General features: G+C 37.9%; 1 protein-coding gene across 1 annotated transcript; it reads right to left on the reverse strand.

Moving 5' to 3' along the window:
* Positions 1 to 206: 206 nt before the first annotated feature.
* Positions 207 to 22,132, reverse strand: LOC112202050 (disease resistance protein RUN1-like). Its single transcript, XM_024342953.2, has 8 exons — positions 21,463 to 22,132; positions 5,912 to 7,049; positions 5,494 to 5,769; positions 4,117 to 5,397; positions 3,293 to 4,021; positions 2,584 to 3,188; positions 1,549 to 2,470; positions 207 to 667 (listed from the first exon to the last, which is right to left on the reverse strand). The coding sequence occupies exons 1-7, from the start codon at positions 22,041 to 22,043 to the stop codon at positions 1,582 to 1,584; spliced, it is 5,499 nt and encodes a 1,832-aa protein (XP_024198721.1). The 5' UTR covers positions 22,044 to 22,132; the 3' UTR covers positions 207 to 667; positions 1,549 to 1,581.
* Positions 22,133 to 22,624: the final 492 nt, after the last annotated feature.

The following is a 22,624-nucleotide window of genomic DNA, read 5'->3' on the forward strand; positions in this document are numbered from 1 at the left end:
GTGAGGAATTTCAAGTTGTCACATAAACATTAAGCGACAACTTTAGGGTTTAGGGACATTAACAGGTTGTCGCTTAATTGATTTTCAGCGAGGAAACTAAGATTGTCACATAAACATTAACCGACAACTCATAGAATTTGTCGCTAATTCAATTTTAAGGGACAAAAATCTAGTTGTCACATAAACATTAAATGATAATTGGTAGAAATTGTTGCCTAATTAACATTTTGCGAGGAATTGGGTGTCGCATAATGTCATATGGGCGACAACTGTCAATTTCTTGCAAATATCTACTTTATGCAACAAATTGGTTGTTGCCGATGAGATCATGTGCGACAACTGAATTTCCTCGTATTTACCAAGCTTTTGCGACGAATTTTAGGTTGTCACAATGAAATTCCTTGCTTTTGCTATTTTCTCTTGTAGTGACAGATTTCAAGTTACTCATCTTAGTTCTCAAAACAAATTTTAACAAGTACGGAGAAACTTGAGGATTCAATTGTAAGGGAAACCATGATGCACATATAGCCACTCCTATCCAATATTCGTCCCTGCCAAGAGATGGTGGTAACTGGATCTCTCCAGACCTTTCATTTGGATGTCCAAACCAATCCGGAATTTCAGTAAATGGGTGTGTTGCGTCATACATCAAGTTGCTATCAAGGTCCTACATAATAGGAATATGAATACATGAGTACTGCAGATTAATTTGAGTGTATAAAGATATAAGAGAAAAACCCACCACTAGGGTCAAAACTTTCTTGCACCGGTCAAAATGATACCCAACTTTCAAAAGTGATTAGAATGATACCTAAATTTTTAAAAACAAATCAATTTGATACCCAACTTTCAAAAGTGATCAAAATGATACATAAAGTTTTAAAAACAAATCAATTTGATACCTCAGTTTATTTTTTTTTAACTTTTTTGTTAAATCAAATGCAAAATCAAACTCAAAAATTGAAGTGATTTGTGGTCAAAGGGCCATCAATCATCTATAACCCAATCCTCTTCCTCTATAGAATTAAAAAAATCTTCCATTCAATTTCAATTCTACTATCGATCGTAGAAACAAATAAAGTTCGGATGTTTCCCAACTTCTAAAGAAACAAAGAAAAATGGGAAGAGAGAGAATGGTAGAGATAGAAAAAGAAGAAGAGAATTAACAAAGTAAAATAAAAAATAATTGAAAAATAGTTTTTTTGTGTAAAATATTATTATAACCCCACAAAATACTGCACCACACGTGATCAATTTTAACAAAAAATTAAACCGAGGTATCAAATTGATTTGTTTTTAAAACTTTAGGTATCATTTTGATCACTTTTGAAAGTTGGGTATCAAGTTGATTTGTTTTTAAAAATTTAGGTATCATTTTGATCACTTTTGAAAGTTGTGTATCATTTTGTCCGGTGTAGGAAAGTTTTGAGCCTAGTGGTGAGTTTTACTCAAGATATAAATGCAACAGTGTGTGTGAGAGGGAGAGAGAGAGACCTTTATACTCAAGATATAAATGCAACAGTGTGTGTGAGAGGGAGAGAGAGAGACCTTTATAGTACTTCAGCCCCGAGCATTGGAAGTTCATGCCTCGTCTCTACGTGCCTTTATCAGCCTCTGCTTATACCGACGGTGGAGATCCATATTATCAAGGAAGGAGGTCCAGCACTGAGTTATTGCTTGCTTAAATTCCTCCTCCTCTTGCCGGTACAACACACATGTATAATGCCGGTGCACCATCAAGCCTGGGCAATTACTACTTACATCGGCCCTTATATCACTGATTACTTTGACCTCCGCTAGCATAACAAGGGGTATATACGTAAGCCACATGAAATCACGGAAATAAAACCACTCGAATTTCTCCTTAGTGATCGTAAGCATGGGGGCAGCGTTCACGCAAAACCTGGAGTCATCGTCACTCAAGTGACACACAAGTTCAACAGTCATTTCTGAAGCCAGATTGTTCATGGCAGAATCACCGTGAAATGAAAAAGTTGCACATATAACAAGTCCCCTCAAACTTTTATTACCATAGAGTCCAGGACGATTTCGGATTCGACCACGATCTGTGATCCAGTGTAGCAGCACTTCATTTTGACGGAAACAAAAATTGAATGGCGAGGAGGGACTAAAATGCTTCATTACAGAGATTACATGTCCATTAAGACTGAGAGTTGCCACCTCAGAATATTGCAGCAACAACTCTAGGCATCTCTTCCACCGTAGGGCACTATCGCTTCCCCAGGAGTGAGTCTCAGCCACTATATGCAAATGATGACATGCCAACGACGACATTATTGATTCTTTTCCTGTAAAATTTTTTTTGATGCTATTGTCCAGAAGAAGGGATTTAGAGTGGACAATTATTTTGTCAGAATCTAGTATTCCTTGCTTTCCTTGGATATAGCATCTATATTTCTGCAATATTGAACTGCGAACTTTATCTGGTACCTCAATTTGTTTGATACTTCTGCAATAAAGTTGACAAAAAATGTCATATCTACACTAAATCGCGGAAAAAAATTGATGCATTTGTGCTTGATAGTAAAAATTAAATAATAAAGGCTCGGTACTCATGTAAACCTTTGAAACGATGAATGGCCATCAGTGGACATTTCTCCTTCCTCTGCATTGCACTGGATATTTTTATCCGCTTTCTCTTCTATAGTTTCAACATATATTTGGGCCTGCGAATAAACTAGGCCAATTGAATGTGGCTTCCTCAATGTACACGCAGTTAATGAAAGGATTAAATCTTCCAGATCATGCTCATATACCAAACGGCTCCCGCACACTTGAATCTCAACAATTGGGGTACTGGTTGTAAACAACGTGCTAATACCCTGATAATGAGTCAACTGTTCTGGAAAATGCATCCGGGGTACATGTAGTACAACAAGTTGATACGACCCAAAACAACTCTCAATTTTGATGGACGAATGCATTACACTACTTTCATGTGCACTTAAATCAACATGAAGGAAGGAAAGATTGTGGTCACTGTAATCAGATGTTGGTGACCAAGTAAACACAACATAAACTTCTAATCCGACCCATCTCTTATCATCGATTAAGTTCTGAGGAAGGTCACAAAGTGCTACATTCCCTGCATAGTGATTGATGAACCAAGGCGAAATTACTGGATCTGGAAAACAGAAATGAAATTTCTTCTGACGTCCATTGCTTCCCTGTTCAGTACGTGGATATATATTAAATGAATAATTAATGGGCACAGAGGGAGGGAGAGAGAGAGAGAGAGAGAGAGAGAGAGAGAGAGAGAGAGAGTAATAACCTTGTAGAGCCCTCGAAGCAATTCTAACAACTGTAGCTCTTCCTCTACTCTGGGCTGGATATCATGGTCAATTTTCCACTTGTGTTGATTCACATTTAAAGGATTGTACGCAGGTACCATCACGTCTCCAGAGTTTTCCAATTTCGTTGCCTTATCTGACATTCTCTTAAACTGTGGACAAGAAGTGTACTTGAAATCACTAAAAGCAGTCCAGGTTAAATCCTGCGCAAACATTGGAGCATCATGCTCGGATATTGGCTGTATCCCACAGAATGTCACATGCATCCCTGGAGTAGTTGGTATAAATGTAACATTAATTATACTGGCTTTATCCAACTGTCCTGCAAACTGCCCGCAGCATCGTGGCAAGTAGCAACAGAGTTCAACTGAATTATCATCCAAGTCTTGAAAAACTAAAGGAATTTGAGGATCACCTTCGTCGATTCTTAGATGACAGCTGAGAATTGCTTTCACTTGATACTTCAGACTGTTTATAAAAGCAACAAATAAGGCTAATCCCATCCACGTACTATTAGCCTTGTCTTCTGGACCAGTTAGTTGCAATGTAACAGAAGAACCAGTGTTCCAATGAGTGCACCAGTCTGGAATTCGATCACCACGAGAAACACCAACTTCATTAAAAAAGTAAGGACTCCCGTACAGAAGAGGATGACGAAGTCGACTAGGACGAAAACGAATTTCAAATGGTTTGTCATGATGAATTCGATCCTGTAAAAGAAGTATAAATTAAAAAAAAAAAAAAACTTTATATGACAAATGAGAGAGAGAGAGAGAGAGAGAGAGAGAGAGAGAGAGAGAGGAACCTCAATGATCTTATGCAAAAACATATGTCCTTCATCATCGTCAGCATGTTCGTCTGAATATCTGCAATCTATAAAACTGAAACCTTCATCTGAACTCCATTTTACGATAGTATTTGGATAAGTTGTTCTCAGCATAGGACAATAGCGTGCAATTACACGTTTTAAACTCAGTGGAAGTTGTTTTGGCAGGGACTGAAGTTTGCTGCACCTAAACAACAGAAGCTTTCTGAGCTTGGAAAGTTGGAAAATGGTTTCAGGTATGCTCACGAAATTGTTTTCACTCAAGTCTAACAAATGGAGTGAGTATAAGCAGCCAATATCATCAGGGATTGCTCCTTCTCCTAGATTGCATCCAATCAGAAGTAAAGATGTCAAAGATGAATATTGACAGGAATCAAAGAACATCTGAGGAGAAGTGTCAGAAAGCATCAAATGAAAATTATTTGTTAAATCTGTTTCACGGAAACTGCAACTCCAATTCAGAGTGCTCCAGGTATCAAGCTCCTGCAAATTTCCGTTGGAGATGATTTCAGGTTTGCTGATCAACATTTTGTCTTCATTCAAATCTGAACCACAGCAGAAAATATCATCGGGGATATCTAATGCCATCAATGAACATAAATGTGAGGATGAGTAGCGCAAACCACTGGATTCAGAGAATTCCATCTGCAGATCATTACTTCCAGGAAAACACAACTGTTTGGGGTTCTTCAGAAGTAAGATGGACGATGGAACTTTTCTTATAGCAGTTTTACAGGCATCAAGCACCTGCAAATGTTCCAAACTCCCTAGATGTTCTGGCAGCTGGTCAATACGAGAGCAGCCTGAGAGATATAGATACTTCAGAGATACCAGATTACAAATGAAGCTTGGAAGACCCAGAAGGTACTTGCAGCCTTTTAAATTCAGCAAAATAAGGCCACTCAAGTGTTGGATTGATGTCGGCAGCTCCTTTATAGCCGTCCCATCTAAGTAAAGTTCTGCCAAAGATTCCATTCCAACAATCTCTGGAAACTCTTTGAGCTTTGAACATCCGGAAAGAATAAACGTTTCAAGAGATGCCAAGCTGATGGAGTTGATAAGGCTTTCTAGACTTTCACAGTTTTTCATATTCAATAAGACTAGATGTTTTAGATCCCCAATTGTTGGGTGAACTTCTGATAATCTTTTACAACCTTCAAAGTTTAGCCGCTCAAGATTTGGGACCGTACTGAAGTCGAGAGTCCTCCTTAAGTATTGGCAGTAGGAAAGATCAATTAGCACTAGCATTTTTAATGCAAGCTGTTAAGAAATGACGAAAAATACATGAAGAAATTAGACAAATTAATTAATATTCATAAGAAAAGCCTATATCTAAGTAATTTAGAATAATTTTACCCTTTCATCCCATAGTTGTTCAATGCGGCTATTAGGCATCTTAAGTTCAACAAGCCGATCCGGTTGACAACTTGATGGCAGAGCTTCTAAAGGACATTCATGCCACTCCAAAACTCGTAAGTGTTTAGAGAGATGTATAAAAGGCGCACCGAAAAATTTGACATTACAAATCTTCAACAATCTGAGGTAGCGCATATTAGAGAACGGGTCAGCATTTAAGTAGATTTCCAATTTTTCAGGGGAGCGCAGAAACATGCCTTCAACAACTTCCGTTCCCTGTAACAAAAATGTACCACGAGGTTCAACTGTATATCCTATTCGAGAGTTATTATCAAATTTTTCTTATAAATACGATTGCGGAAATCACACTTCTCTAGAGCTGGCCTCTGTGTGTGTGTGTGTGTGTGTCTTGTCATACCGTATTTTCTTTGAGTACATCACAGGCATCCTTGTCAAGCCATGATTCATTGCGTTCGTACAAGTAGGTATTATCATTAAGCCACAACCTACTACGTTTGCCTGGATCTTGAAGAGATTCTTGACGAACAATATGCCAACCCATTTGTTGCAATAAATCATGCATCCACAGTTTATTTTTTTCAATTTTAAGCAGAGATTTATAAACAAGGTCGTTTATACCGATGTCAGGAAAAAAGCGACAGCTTTTTAATATCTTCCTTACAGGTGCTTCATCCTGACCTCTGAAGAAACATGCAATATCCAAAAAGATTTTCTTCTGAGTTGTACTTAATCCATCATAACTTATTTTAAGTTTATTGAAAATGTCTTTTTCTGGATCTTCATCAAGTCTAGCCAATGCCTCCAACCATTCACTTACTTGTCTCCCAAACAAGTATGAACCAAGAACTTCAAGAGCTAAAGGAAGGCCACTAACATAATTTAACAACTTGTTGGACAGCTCTTTATAATCATCTGGAGCATGTTTACTGTGGAACGCTTTTTGACATAAAAGCTGAAGAGCTTCATCATCAGTCAGTTTCTCAACCTCGTATATGTTGTCTTTTTGTACTCCCCATGCCAACAATGGTTGCTTATCCCTAGTTGTTATAATCAACCGACTTCCTTGACCGAACCGATGAAGTCCACGGACTGTTAAAGCTTCTATTTGTTTTGCTTCATCAACATCGTCCAAAATGATAAGCACCTTTTGCTTTAGCCTTTTCCTTAATAAGCCACTCCCTATCTTAACGCACGGTATATTATTATCACTCTCCAATAAGGATGCAGAAAGAATTTTTTGCAAGTGAACAAGACCATTCCGCGCTTCCAGTCTAACATTGGCAACAAACGCGCTAGCATCAAATCGGTTACGAAATCTTTGGAAAACTTCTTCTGCAAGAGTTGTTTTACCTATGCCCCCCATTCCCCAGATCCCTATGGAGCGAATATCATGTGTGGACCACAAAGCCAAGTAATTCTTCAATGTCTCTATACGAACATCAATTCCAACTCTATTGTTGCTAGCACTAGGGACCATAAAATGCAAGATGTATGAAATCTTTCCAGCTATTTCTTGAATAACTTCTGTCTCTGGCCTGCAAAGGAATACAACAACTTCTCAAGTCCTACCCATCTCATGCATAAGGCTAGGGAAAAGAAATATTAAAGTCTGAAACTAGCTTGTCAGGTCTATGAACGGAAAACATATAGGAAATGCCTTTAACCTAAATTTATTGTTGGAATTATTGCATAATACTGCATTTCTGCATGCAAGGGAGGATGTGCTAAAATTAATGTTTTTCTGATCCAACTAGGAAATTGCTGAAGACTTTGCAATAGTCACTTGCATTACTGTTTTCTCCACTAAGTTTAGCTAGATATTTTGTGTGTAATTTGCATTATAATCTAGTTAATTACCTCTTGTATTCCAATCACAAGTTTGGTTATTTAGGTTAATCTTGTACCCTATATAAGGGTTAAGTTCGTTGTTGTAATCTAAGAATTCTAGATCTGAAATCAAATACAAAAATCTGTTGGTTTCTCATATATGTTCTTACTGCTTCAATTGCATGCTACTGCAATTTAATCAAACCAATTATGTTGTGTTGTTGATTATAGTTTGTTAATTACAAATTAGAAGCTCAAATTCTAACTTGGTATCAGAGCACTATTGATCAACATCGATCAACTGGGGCATACCAACTGTTGGATAAAAAAAAAAAACACAAGTATTCAAGTTACTGATCTGTGAATATGGCCAGTCAAGCAACACCAGAAATCAGAGTTCCAATCTTCAATGGAGAGTTATTGGAACTCTGACTTTTGGATGATCAAGATGAAAACCATGTTCATCTCATTCTCACATGAACTATGGAACTATGTTGAAGAAGGATACACAGTTCCAACTGCAGCAGATCTTACTGAAGCATAAAAATTAGAGTTGAAAACAAACATCAAGAGAGATACAAAGGCACTTGGTATACTACAAAACTCAGTCTCTGATGAGATCTTTCCAAGAATCTCAAATGAAGAAACAACCAAAGCAGCTTGGGATGTTCTGTTGCTTGAGTATACTAAAATCAATGAAACTGAGCTACTCAATGATTATAGTACTAGACTAACTGATATAGTCAACCAGATGAAAACCTATGGTGAAACCATTTCAGAGAAAAGAGTAGTACAAAATATCCCAATGAGTCGGAAAAGAAAATATGATGCTATAATTTGCATTATAGAAGAGACCAAGGGTATGGAAACTCTTGGTGTGCAAGATCTGATGGACACTTAAGGCTTTTGAGCAAAGGTTGAGGAATCATGATTAGGATCCAACTGAAAAACCTTTTCAAACACAGTGAGCTATCTAGTTCTAATTCTAATAAGGAAACCAAAAACAGAAAAAGAACCGGAAAAATAAAGATAAGAAGTGGGAAGGTAAATCAAATCAGTTAGTTAAAAAGAAACAATGATGGCAACAATAGTTCAACTTTTCAAAGTGTACAATTTGTTAAAAAATACATTCAGGTGAATGTTGATTCAAATGAAAGCCAAAATGTGTCAACTGTTATTGTGTTTTTTTTTGGCTTGTTGATACAATAGGATTCAAAAGTCAAATTCAAGTCTAGAAAGGGAAGAGGTTTGCGCACACCTTTTCTACAAGTTCTAGGAAAGTTAGTCTTTCAAGTTCTGTTAGGATTTGTAATATAGGCTTAGAAAGGTTAATTATGCCTTAGTCTGTTAGGAATAGAAATCCTATTTCCATGTTGTATTAGAAACTTCTATGTGCTATAAATAGGAGCTGCATGAGGTTTTCTAAAATCAAGACAGAGAGTGCAGAAAACTTAAGAGTCAGGGTGATAGAGAGGTAAGAACTAGTTTGAGGGGTTTGAGGGATCTGCAATAATTACTTGTAAATACCTTGTACTTACATGAGCATTTGCCAAACATAATTAGCTATAATGAGCCACGCTCATACTACCGCCAGCGGTACCAACAACCAACAATGGTGTGACCTACGGAAACACAGTCAAACATGCTATCACCAGAGCCCCGGCTCACCCCCAGATCACCGCCACGCGAGGCTCCAAGATCGCCTCGCTGAAGCATCAGAAGCTGGGAACTAAAGCATATCAGTCCCACATCAAAAACAAGGAAGAGGTCAGCCTCTTCCCCACCTATAAAAGGTTCACTTCTCTCTCTTCATTAATTACGCATTTATTACTTGCCTAACATTATTCTGTCAACACAAATACAGTGACTAACTTTGGCATCGGAGAAGAGAAGACCGCCAACCGCGGTCTCCCTCTGACTCTCTTTGTATTTCATTTGACAGGTAGCGGAAGCAATGAGAATATCATAAGTAATGGTTCGCCCCTCGAACCAGGGTTAACTAAGATTTGGCTACTGCCCAATCTTAGACATTAACACACCTAAATTCTTCATAGTGTTAGTGAATCTCTCAAGGTAAACACCTAAATTCTTCATAGTGTTAGTGAATCTCTCAAGAGAGGTCACGAAGTGGACGTAGGCTAAAGTTCTGGCTAAACCACTCTAAACTGCTGTGTTGTTTCTGTTTTCAAGTTCATCTATTTTCTAATTTTGTTTAAGTAGTAAAACACAAAGATCCAAATGGGGGGCTTACATAATAAGTGGTATCAGAGCTTCAGCTCAAGGTGTTTTGCGATGGTGAACAGCAAATTCATTGTCGAAATAGGAGATGTGAAACCGTCCATTAATCCCTTCAATGGCAAGGACAACATCACGCTTTGGCAGGGGAAGATAAAGAACGTCATGATTCAGCAAGAAGTTGACAAGGCAATTGGGGGAGAAGCCTTCAACGATGTCTGAAGCATATTGGACGAAGAAGAATAAGAAAGCAAAGTGCTCTACTGAGCAGCATCTTGCTGATAATGTCATGTCTCATATTGGTGAGAATATGACTACAAAGAAAGCATGGGAGAAGCTTGAAAGTGTCTACAAAATGGACAAAGAAGATAGTTCTCAAGCACAGGGACATCAGGTTAAAGGCAAGGAGAGAGGAAGGTCCAGGAATAGAGGTGGTGGATTTGAAGAAAGAGGCAGGTCTAAATCCAAGGGAAAGGGTAAACAAAAGAAAAATAGTTACTTCGAATGTGGTTCACTCGACCACTAGAAAGGAATTGCAAACAATGGAAGGAGAAAACTCTAAGTCAGCCACTGTCATTACTGGAAATAATAGTGATGATGGAGAACTTCTCACAGTAACAACCAGCTTTGGCGTGCTTAAATATTGGAGCTTGGATACAACTTGCACATTTCATATGTGTGCACACAGAGATTGGTACGACACATATGAAGAGAGGAACACTGGGGAAGTGTTGATGGGAGATGATTCACCTTGTAGAATTATGGGAATCGGAACAGTAAAGATCAGAATGCATGATGGAATTGTTAGAATGCTGGGAAACTTCAGGCATGGCCCAAAATTGAGCAAAAATCTGATTTCATTAAGCACTTTGGATAGGGCTGTATTTTGGTATAAATCTAAGAACGGAAAGCTCAAGATAGGGAAGTGACAAATGGACTACATGAGGAGTGTGACGAAACCAGATAACATGTATAAACATATGGGTTCTACCGCGGTAGGCGGGGCTACTGTTTGTACAGAAGACAAGACTGAGTTTTGGCATAGACGGCTAGGGTACATGAGTCAGAGATGGTTGCAAGAATTACACAAAAGGGATCAACAGGAAGGTGTAAGGAGCTGCAAACTTGAATTTTACAGGTATTGCACACTCGGAAAGCAGACCAAGGTGACATTCAATGTGGGTAGCAATGAGAACAAATCCAAAGGAGTATTAGACTATGTTCACATAGATGTTTGGGAGCCTACACCAACAAAATCAACGGGTGGAGCCAGATATTTTATCTCTTTCATAGCTGATTTTTCAAGGAAGGTTTGGGTATACTTTATGAAAACTGAAGACGAGGTTTTCACTAAGTTCAAGGACTGAAAAACTAAAAGTTGAAAACCAAACAGGCAAAAAAAATCAAGTGTTTGAGAAGCGACAATGGAGATGAATATAGAGATAATTAGTTCTTATAGTTGTGCAAGGATGCAAGCATCACAAGACATTTTACTGTTAAGAAGACTAAAAAAAACGGTGTTGCAAAAAGGATGAACAGAACTCCCATAAAGAGAGAGAAGGATGAGACTTCAGGCTAGGTTTCTTGAAGATTTTTGAGCAGAAGCGTTTAATCATGCGTGTTATTTGATTAATCAATCACCTTGTAGCGTGCAGAGGAGGTATGATCAGGAAAGCCTGTTGATTGTTCCAACTTGAGAGTGTTTAGTTGCAGTGCTTATGCACATATTCCCAGTAATGAAGAACCAAACTAAAACCTAAGTCACTTGGATGCTTGTTTATCGGCTTTGAGGAATGAGTAAAAGGTTATAAGTTATGGGATATAGTCAACAATAAAAGGGAGATCAACAGGGATGTAATCTTTGATGAGAAGACTATGCCGTTAAATGAGGAAGTTAATAGCAAGCAGGGGAAGATGACTGTTGGTGAAGAAGAAGCAATCGGGATTTCATTAGCTAAACCATCAGATGAAGATTCCCAAGCTCAGGTAGAGCAAATTGAGCAAGCTGGAAATGACCAAGTAATCATTGACGAACCACCGCATCAACACCAGTCACCAGTTAGGGCTTAAGTGGAGCAATCCCCACAGAGAGGTCGAAATTACTCTATCCCACAAGCACCTGAGTCATTTCAAAGATGCATAGCACTTGACGAACCTAAGAGGAATCCAAGAAAGATACAAAGATTTGGGTTCGAAGCGGAAGAAAATGTGAGTCATGCTCTGAGTATAGGTCAAGAAGATCCAACTACTTATGAAGATGCCAAAGAAAGTGAGGAACAGGCAAGTTGGATTGGTGTTATGACAGAAGAGATGGAATCTTTGCATAAGAATTCCGTGTGGGTGTTGGTTCCTAATCCCAAAGAAAGAAAACTTGTTGGATCCAAGTGGGTGTTTAGGAAGAAAGAAGGAATACATGATGCTGATTCCATAAAGTACAAAGCACATTTGGTGGCAAAAGGGTATTGGCAAAAAGAGGGAGTGGATTATGATGAGATTTTCTTTCCGATCATTAAACACACTTCAATTCGGTTATTGTTGTCTTCAACAACTCAATATGATATGGAGATTGAGTAGATGGATATAAAAACAGCGTTTCTTCATGAGGATCTCAAAGAAGACATTATGTCGCGGCCGGAGGGTTTTGCTGAAACAAGAAAAGAGGATCTGGTTTGTCGGTTAAAGAAGACCCTATACGGACTTAAGCAATCACCGAGGCAATGGTATAAGCATTTCGACACATATATGCTGAAAATAGGCTGCAGAAGGTGTCTATATGACTGTTGCATTTACTACCATGTATTCAACAATGGAGAGATTATTCTACTACTTTCGTATGTAGATGACATGCTAATTGCATGCAAGGATATGTCAAAAATTCAAGAGCTAAAGAAGCAATTGGGAGCTGAATTCGACATGAAGGATCTAGGAACTACACAAAAGATCCTTGGAATTGAAATAAGGCGGGATAGAAAAGCTGGTAAAATTTGGCTGTCACAAGAAAAGTACATTCTGAGGGTGCTTAAATGCTTCAACATGAATGGAGCTAAGGTTGTTTCTATCCCATTAGTTGCACATTACCAATTAAGTGCAAAGCAAAGGCCATCAAATCAAAAGGAGATTGACGCGATGAAGGATGCTTCATATGCAAGTGCAATAGGGTGTCTCATGTATGCGATGATTTGCACAAGACCAGATCTAGCTCAAGCATTAAACGTTGTCTCTAAGTACATGTCAAATCCAGGTAAGCCCCACTGGGAAGTAGTGAAGTGGATTTTGAGGTATTCAAAAGGGACTATGCAGCTTGGAATCATGTTTGAAAGAAAACAAGAAGTAGTATGCATGGCTGGTTTTGTTGATTCAAATTACGCAGGAGAGTTGGATAGGAGGAGGTCCACAACAGGTTATGTTTTTACTTGTGGAGGAGGGCCTGTGAGCCGGAAAGTAACTCTTCAAGCAGTTAAAGCTCTATCTACTATTGAGGTAGAATATATGGCATCAATAGAATCTTCAAAGGAAGCTATTTGGTTAAAAGGGCTGGCAAGTGAATTTGAAATTCACCAAGAAGGCTTGGTAGTGAAGTGTGATAGTCAAAGCGCCATTCACTTGGCAAAAAATCAAATGTTTCATGCAAGGACAAAACACATTGATGTTCACCATCATAGAATCAGAGATTGGGTAGAATCTGGAAATATCATTATGGAGAAGGTTCACACAGATGACAATGCTGGTGATTGTCGTACCAAGCCTGTTGCTGTAGAGAAGTTCAAGCATTGCTTGAACTTGCTCAGTGTCACAACATGCTGAGTTGTGATGGAGCATCACCTACTCACTTGAGGTGCATTGAGGCAAGAGTCTTGCCAAGGTGAAGGTTCTTGAAAGTTTGTTGGAGATTACATCAAGAGGTTCAAGATATCTTGAAGGTTGCAACAATCATTTCTGGAATCAACTCACCAAGGTGGAGATTGTTGTGTTTTTTGGCTCGTTGATACAACTTGAAAAAGGTATGATTAAGAAGACAAATCCAAATCTAGAAAGGAAAGATGTTTGTGCGCAACTTTTCTATAAGTTCTAGGAAAGTTAGTCTTACAAGTTATGTTAGGATTTGTAATATAGGCTTAGACAAGCTAATTACGCCTTAGTTTATTAGGAATAGGAATCCTAATTCCATGTTGTATTAGCAACTTCTATGTGCTACAAAAAGGAGATGGAAAAATCAAGACAGAGAGTGCATAAGACTTAGAGTCAGGGTGATAGAGAGATAAGAACTAGTTTGAGGGGTTTAAGGGATCTGCAATAAGTACTTGTAAACACCTAAATTCTTCATAGAGAGATCACGAAATGGACGTAGGCTAAAGTTTTGGCTGAACCACTCTAAAACTATTGTGTGTTGTTTTTGTTTTCAAGTTCATCTATTTTTTAATTTTTCTTAAGTAGTAAAATACAAAGATCCAAAGAGGGGCTTACACAATAACTGTAATAGGTTTGGTCATGTCAAGAAGGATTGTAACTATAAGGGAAATCAACAAGCTAACTGCATTGAAAACAATGTGATACTAACATGTTCTTTGTTAGCCACGCAGCTACATACTGTGCCTGTTAATGAGAATGTGTGGCTTGTTGATAGTGCTTGTTGTAATCATATGACTGTAATGTCAATCTTTTGTATGACATTGATAACAGTATCACTAAAGTGAAGATGGGAAATAGAATGTTAGTGGATACAAAAGAAAAAGGAAGCGTTGATGTGGAAACCAAAAAGAAATGATGTTTCAGAAGTGTGTAAAGGCTATGCATTTGGAAAGCAGCATCTTATCTCACTTCCAAAAGGGAAAGCATGGAAAGCTAAAGCTCCACTTGAATTAGTTCATTATGATGTTTGTGGTCCAATGAAAACCACAACAAAAGCTGGTAACAGATTTTTTCTAATGTTCATTGATCATTATTCAAGAATGACTTGCGTTTATATTGAGGCAACAATTAGATGTGTTCTCTGTGTTCAAGAAGTTTCAAGCAATGGTTGAGAGACAATCTGGCCTCAAGATCAAAGTTTTAAGAACTAATAGAGGATGTGAATATACATCAGCTGAGTTTGGGAATTTGTGTTCAGAAATTGGTTTAGAAAGGCAGCTGACAGTTGGCCACACACCACAAAAAAAAGTAAAAAAAAAGGTGAGCAACCCTTATAGCAATAACAAGCGACCAATAAGTTTTAGATTACTAATGATAGATAGAGACACCGAACTTGATTGAACATGTTTCGTGTGTCACCCTGTCTTCTTCGTCGGATATAAGTTTGCTTCGTCCTATGGTTTCATTTATGGACCTCTCATGAAGAGTTTGCCATTTTGGTTAAGCAACTTTTGAGTACTTTAGTGGAGGGTATTCCTATGTTCAGGCTGTGCACCAAGCTGAAAGGTCTCAAGCCTGAATTGAAGATCTTTAATTCCAAACACTATGACAGCATCAACTCTAAGATAACAAAGTCACGATCGAACAATGGTAGTTCACTACGTTGGATCTTATGGGGATACAAGTTCAAATTTTGAACCAGAAGAATTCTGCTAAAGCCCCACTTGGGTATTATCTTCTAGGTCTAAATGTACCAAATGAAAAGCTCTGCTTTGAAGAGATTCAAATTATACTTTTCTGTAATAACCCGTCCTTCAAGTTTAGATTTTTATTTTTTTAATTTTTTTTTCTGTTGCGAGTAGTATTATGTTGGAAAGAGAATTTTCTGGATTGAAATTTATTATGACTTAGTGGGTGTTTAATTAAGAGTTAATGCATAGAATTTTCTAGTGAGTTTAGAATTTATTAGGAATTTAGAATTTATTAGGAATTTTAGAATTTATGTTGTTATAGAAGGTTAAGAAAGGAAAAGCTGAATTTTCAATCTAGAATTTATGTTGTTACAGACTGTTAAGGTAGGAAAAGTTGGAGTTAAATTTAGAATTTATGTTGATTAGGAAAGTTAAGGAAGGGAATTTGGGGAATTAGAATTAATGTTGATGAGGAAAATTAGAGAAGGGAATTATGAAATTTAATTTAATTCCATTAGGAGTGGTTTAAAAAAAAAAAACAGATTGCAAAGAGAGTTTTATCTCTTCTTTTTGTTCTTTTGTTCAATGAGAGTAAGAGAGTTTTATTTCTTTTCTTCTTTTGTTCAACGAGACAAAGAAGGGAGTTTGTTTTGGGCACCTTGGTGGATGGCGCGAGCTATAAAAGAGGGACTACTGGAATAGAGGAGCAATAAGGCTAGGCTCATCTTTTTTATTTTCTGAGGTAGGGGTTTTGATTCCAATGATAGATATATATATATATATATATATATATATATATATTTCATATCTTTCTAAATTCTTGCGTGAATCTTTCTGCGTTTATTATTGTGTGAATGGAGGTGTAATGCATGATTTATCACCTACGTGTCGTTATCTGAGCTTGACTTTGTTGATAGTAATGGGAATTATGGAATTGTCTCTGTCGTGGGCGTAAAATGTTTGTATATCTGTACTACTACAGTTGTAAGTATTACTGACGATGCTTAATATTTTGTACAAGAGGTGGGGGATGAGTTTTGGGAAAATGTTTTGCGTAGTTTAGTCCAAGCCTCGTAGGGCCAGGATTCAGGCAAGTCCGTGTGCACAAAGAGTGGAATATCGATTATACCTCTACTGGTGATTCCGAGATGGGATGTTGTCAGTCGGTGATTCCGGGATGAGATATCGATGGGGCATTAGTCGGCGATTCTGGATTGGATGATTTGGACCTGGAGATCGAGAGGAGAACAAGATGACTAGTAAAATGGGTTTCGGTTGGAATGAACAAGGGTTAATGGGTAAAGGTTCGTTATGAAGGATTAGAGTTTGAGTCGCGAGTGTCGCTTGGTGCTTGTGTGCGTTTCTTGCTTCACTTGAGAAGTTATTGAGACATGAGTATGTGAGGATGATTTTCTCCTACTGAGCGGTGGTAGCTCACCCTTATGTTACTATTATTTTTGCATGTAAATTTACCCCTCGTTGACTTTTCTGGGTGTGATGGGTTTGTGCTAAAGAAATTTGTGATTTTTCTTTTATATTTGTAATTTTCGGGACGTGCTAGACTTTTCTCTTTTTGCAATTTTCTTTGTAAGGAGCCATGCAATTATTATTTTGTTGAACTCAAGAGTTGCTTATGAATGCTTGTAACCTTTCTTTTTCTTAATTTTTATGAAATGTTTTATTTACTTTCTAGAAAGATACTAGAATGTCGTTTCAACCGTTATTAAATACTGAATTTATGAAAGTTAGAAGTCTTCTTAATTGTTTTACAATTTATTTTCTTTTCTTTATTATTATTTTTTTTTTTATGAAAATATATTCAGCAAGCAGTACAAAAATGAAACACCCCTATGAGGTCGGCAGAAAGAATCGTTCCTTAGGGAACCCTAAACACCTATTCTATAACAAGAACAAGCCCCATGCCACCCCGAGTACACCCACCTTTTAAGGAAAATAATGCACCTTTCTTTCAAACAAAGATCAAACATCCTCCGAAGCAAATAGTAAAATGAACCTTCAGAGAATATGATCTTCGCGACCTAACAAAATTTAAGCAACAATAGGAGTAAAAGGTGAGCCCCCATCTTGCACCTCCAATTCTAGACCAGCCCAGGCCCTAGACAAGAGAGTCCAGCCCACGATCCAAAGGCCCAACAACTTGTTTGGAGCCCAAACACTCAGCCCATCTGAAACCCTAACCTTTGAGCTGCGGCACACCTGAGCCTCCGGATCAGCACAACCACAAATGGCACTTGCAGCACTAGAATAGCCATCCCCGTCGTTGTACCTACCCCTGCGGCTCCAGCACATACTGCTACCAGCATTCAAGCCACCAGCACCATCCACATCGAGGGAGTACAAGTTCGATAACTCCCCCACCGCAATGCCCACTACCATCAAATCAGCCTAAGAGTCAGGCACACCCAATCTGGTCCCATCGCCCACGACCACGATCCAGAACCAAGCACACGGAGTACACAGATCTCCAGGCTCCTTCATCCACACTGCAATCCGAGCAATTGAGACCCCATCACGGCCAAAGACAACTCAGTTTATCACCAAGCACACCACACGATTAGCGCCGTCGACCCTGGTTGCACTGCCCGCATCCGCAGAAGTATCACCAAAACCCGACACCATCACAAAACCATCGCTACCCAAAGCAAGAAGAAAAAGAATAAGCAGCCTAGAGGCCGCCATGGCCACCATTGACAAGCAATAGGGAGATACTAGAAGCCGCTGCAAGAGGTGGTTCCTCCCTAGCAGAGTTCTTTTTTTATTTTAATTCACACCCTAACTCGGAAAAATTCTTTTTGTCGGAACGGGGCATGACATTTTCCCCCACTTATCCTAAAGATACCAAACCGGACATCTTTTTGTGTCATTTTTATTTTGACTAAGAAGCCTGTAGGTTGAATGTTCATGGATTATATTAAATTAGCATTTAATAAATGATGAATATAAATATAAGAGAAATTTTAAATACATACCCCTAATCACTTGATACACATCCCTATTATTTTATATTTCAAATTAGATTTTGTAGGTTAGATAAATGACCAAAACAGACATCTATGCATTAGAATAAGAAAAAAATAGCCATATTCTCCTTATATTTTTCTATTTATATATAAATAGTTAGATAAACACAACAAATTTCTATACGTGGCCTCCCAATTTAATACAAGAATAAAGTTAGAAATTATCTAATTTAATTTTTTTTAAAATAAATTATAATTAAATGAGGTTAGAAATCATTATATTTAGAATTTCAAAATCAATGGCATTAAATGTTTTTAAAACATATCGCTTTACTCCCATTTTTTAGTTAATTTTCTTTTTTGTTCTAAGAGTTATGATTAATCAATTTATTTTCTAATATAAAACATCACAGGTGAAAAAACTTTGTAATTATTAATTTGTTTGGCTCCTCTAATGACAACTTTTTAGTTCCGCCACTGTGGAGAAACTACTGATATAGTTTTGATTGAATGTTCAACTCATAATTTTATACTTGATTAACATAGTGTTTGGTGGATGAGAGCTCAAATAACACAAAGTGACAAAACCTATTTATATGCATCTATTTAAAGGAGGGAACAATATAAATCTTTATGGATTTCTCAATTACTAATACAAACAATCAATATGGTCATTTACAAAATGTCAATATACTAGAATATACTAATCATATTAAATAGTAACCTTAATATAGTAAAAAAGTAGGATTTTTCATGATTTTTGAGATTAAGGATATTTTAGGTACTTTGGGTTGTGTATTTAGTAAAATATTAGAATGAAAAATTAAATGGGTGGTGTATTAAGTATGGAGTGTGTATTAAGTAATTAGGAATGTGTAGTTAAAACTTCATCAACATGATAACAGAAAAGCAACACAAAATAAAATACTGAAAATACAATAATAATAAAAAAAGATGATAAGAACATAATCCACTCTCTCTAAATTACTACTCATTACATGTAGAGTATGTGGTTGTAAGCTAGTTAAAGTTTTAGGAGAAATGATCATTTACCCAATTTCAGCTTAAACATTGCCCACTTGCTCCACTAACAGTTTTTTAATCTCATTTACCTAAAACACTCTAAGAGATTATTTCCCTAATATCCAATTAATTCTTTTTTTTATTCTTTTTATTTATTTTTGGGACTTTTTTGCCCTCTCCTTCTTTCTCACTTAGAGAGAAAAGTCATCCTCCACCTTGCTGTGCTCCGGTGACCAATGGCAGGCCGCGGACTCCTGCGACTGATGACCGGAATCCGGCGACCGGTGACCGGAATCTCCAATCCGGCTACCAGACCGGTGACCAGATTCCAGCGGCCGATTTTATTGCCCCTTAATAATACCCAGTAATCATATTATTGCCCCCCAATAAACATATTATTGCCCCCCAATAGTCATATTATTGCCCCTAATAATACCCAGTAATCATATTATTGCCCCTAGTAATCATATTATTGACCCCCAATAATCGTATTATTGCCAACACATATACAACACAAGCTGAATTGTAAACAAACAATGAAAAAAAAATGATTTGGGCACCCAGGAAGCTCGTCGACCGGAATCGATTAACTGTATAGGCTTCTTCGTCGAGGCCCAATTGTTCTCCACCTCTTCGGAACCGGACCAAGATTCCTAACGGAAAAGCTTCGACGCTCCGACCAAACTCTAGTATCGAAAACCCCGACGATGACGTCAGAGCTGTAGTCCGATTTCGACCACAGCCCCTTCTGGTTTCTCAGGCCCAGGAACTGCGGCGAGAGGTTGGTGTGGAGCTGGCGGCGGCGGTCTTCGAAGTCGTGGAGAATGGCAGGGTGTTGGCTGAGGGAGGCAACTTGGTTGGAGGTGAGAGTTGCAGAGAAGCCATAGAAAATGGTGTCGTATATGTGGAGGATTTGAGGTGGGTCGGCGAACTCCGATGTGTACCAGTGGTAATGGGACGCAAACATGGAGAGAGAGAGAGAGAGAGAGAGAGAGAGAGAGAGAGAGAGAGAGAGAGAGAGAGAGAGAGAGAGAGAGAGAGAGAGAGAGAGAGAGAGAGAGAGAGAGAGAGAGAGAGAGAGAGATCGGGTCTGTGGTCAACATATCGCCGGCCGGAGGTGGGAGGGAGGGAAGGAGGGAGAGGTCGATGAGGGGGGAGGAGACAGAAAATAGATTGAAGAGAGAGAGTCTGAGAGAGACAGATGTAATTTATTAATTAAAATAGGGGCAAAACTGTCAATGAATGTTAGATTGGGTAAATGAGGTTAAAAAACTCTTAGTGGAGTAAGTGGGCAATTTTTAGCCTAAAATCAAGTAAGTGGTCACGGCCCCAAAGTTTTAATCAGTTAAGGCATAATGGGGGTTTTAAAAAATTAAACCATAAAGCCTATTTACTTAACCAATATTGATAACTTTAATTTTATTTAACTATAATTTATGTGTAAAACAGAAATTTTGATGCTGAAAATCAAATATAATGTTAACTGAGCAATTCATAATGTGGTAACAGCCGCAACTTAAAACAATTTACAAGTGACCTAGGTTCGAAGCCCAAAGCTGTTAAAGTGGCCAGACACTGTGCTGCAATGCACAGTTAGAGCATTTCACATGCGCCGAAGGGGCTTATCTTGGGTCTAGGAAGCCTTTGAGTTCCCCTTGACAAAGTAAAAAAAAAAAAAAAACAATTTACAAAATACAGTTAACAGACCTAACCTTAGCATAGATCTAACCTGCGAGCCTCTTATAACGATCCCATGATTCAAGATTCAAAAAATGAATTTTATTTTTTAACAACTTTTGAAATGGAAGCTAAATTCCATTTTGGTAAACAACTTTCCACCTGTAAATATATATATATATATATATATATATATCCAGAGCGAGGCATCGCTTTGAAATTTCAGAGCGAGGTTAGGGTTTTGGGTTACTTTTCGGTCGCATATCCACATCTCAACCGTTCAGTTTCTAGGTACTAATGTATAGATCATCTCTGCAAAATTTCAGCCAAATTGATGGTCGTTAAGGCATTGATAACTACCTTAAAGCTAGTACGGTTCAGGTTGGACAGATTCAGTTCGTCCATTGGTTTAAGCGAGTTAGATACCTTAAAGACCATCAATTTCATTGAAATTTTGCAGAGATGATCTATACATTAGTACCTAAAAACTAAACAGTTGAGATGTGGATATGCGACCGAAAAGTGACCCTAAACCCTAACCTCGCTCTGAAATTTCAAAGCGATGCCTCGCTCTGGATAAGATATATATATATATATATATATATATATATATATCTGGTAGGCATAAGATTGATAAATTAAAAAAAAAAAAAAAAGTTAATTACCTGTTTTGCAAATCCCATCCGGAGAGATTGGCTACTTCACTCAAAGCTATTCTCCAGTTTGTCACTCTGTCCGTAGTGCCTCTGTATCGTTCCTCATGTTTATCGAAGGCCTCACGAAACTTTCCTGTTTTCTGCCATCGTACCTCTGATGGTTGGACATGATAAAAGACGGGATAAACTTCCAGTCCACTCTCTTTCTTGCATTTAATAATGTGGGCGAGTTCATCCAAACACCACGCTGAGGAAGCATATTCTGGTGAAAGAATGACCACTGCAAACCTTGATTCTTCAATAGATTCCAAAAGTGCTGGTCCGATGGCTTCTCCTTTTCTAAGTTTCTCAGCATCCCGAAAGGTATGAATTCCCATCTTATTCAAAGCATAGTACAAATGATCAGTAAAACTGTGGCGGGTGTCCTCGCCCCTGAAACTGAGGAAGACATCGTATAATTTCAAGTCTGAGGCTGAAGAGTCGGATGATGATGAAGATCCTATTTCGGTGTTGCTGTAATCCATTGCTGATGATGTAGAAGCAATTTGGGTATATGGATCATCAGGATCAAACTCTCTCTTGTGGCTCATGGTGGTGAACAAGAAGAAACAAGGAATTTCAGATCAAACTTCGATCCTCTTAGTTCTAATTCAATCGATCAGAATAATTGGGGTTTGACTTTCTGATACTGGTACGTTAGGGAATAGGCGTGAGTTTTGGGTTGATAAGGTTTAAAATGAACAATTGTTAGCAACCTCGATGTTGACAGGAAGACATTTTGTGAATAGTGTCTGACCTGCTAATCTCAATAGTTATAATACAAGGCAAAAAAAACAGTGAATAGTCTTGACCGGTTAAATTTAACGGGCGAACTTGCTCTTAGGTTCACTCGGAGACCCTTTCTCAACAAACCAATTAAATCTTGACACATGTGTTTTGATTAAAGAAACTATTAAACTAATATAAAGTTATAAACTCGAACTTTAACTATATTATCGTTAAATCATACCGTTTGTCCAATATGCTCTGATTTCTTAAACTCAAATTCATACTTCCATTGAGCTCCTAATACGGTAATACCTAAAATATAAAATGAATTGATCATCCACAATCCCAGCCACTAACATAAATTAATATACGACAGTATTGCCAACACCAAATTCACTAATTC

This window comes from Rosa chinensis, chromosome 5, assembly GCF_002994745.2.
Source record: "Rosa chinensis cultivar Old Blush chromosome 5, RchiOBHm-V2, whole genome shotgun sequence".
In the NCBI taxonomy this organism is placed as follows: domain Eukaryota; kingdom Viridiplantae; phylum Streptophyta; class Magnoliopsida; order Rosales; family Rosaceae; genus Rosa; species Rosa chinensis.

Excerpts from the sequence above, each read along its gene's own strand:
- LOC112202050 (XM_024342953.2), bottom strand. The coding sequence starts at position 22,043 with ATGAGCCACAAGAGAGAGTTTGATCCTGATGATCCATATACCCAAATT. Across the intron at positions 4,022-4,116 it reads TTTTGCATAAGATCATTGAG|GATCGAATTCATCATGACAA; the intron begins GTTCCTCTCTCT and ends CTTCTTTTACAG. Across the intron at positions 3,189-3,292 it reads TGCTTCGAGGGCTCTACAAG|GGAAGCAATGGACGTCAGAA; the intron begins GTTATTACTCTC and ends CGTACTGAACAG.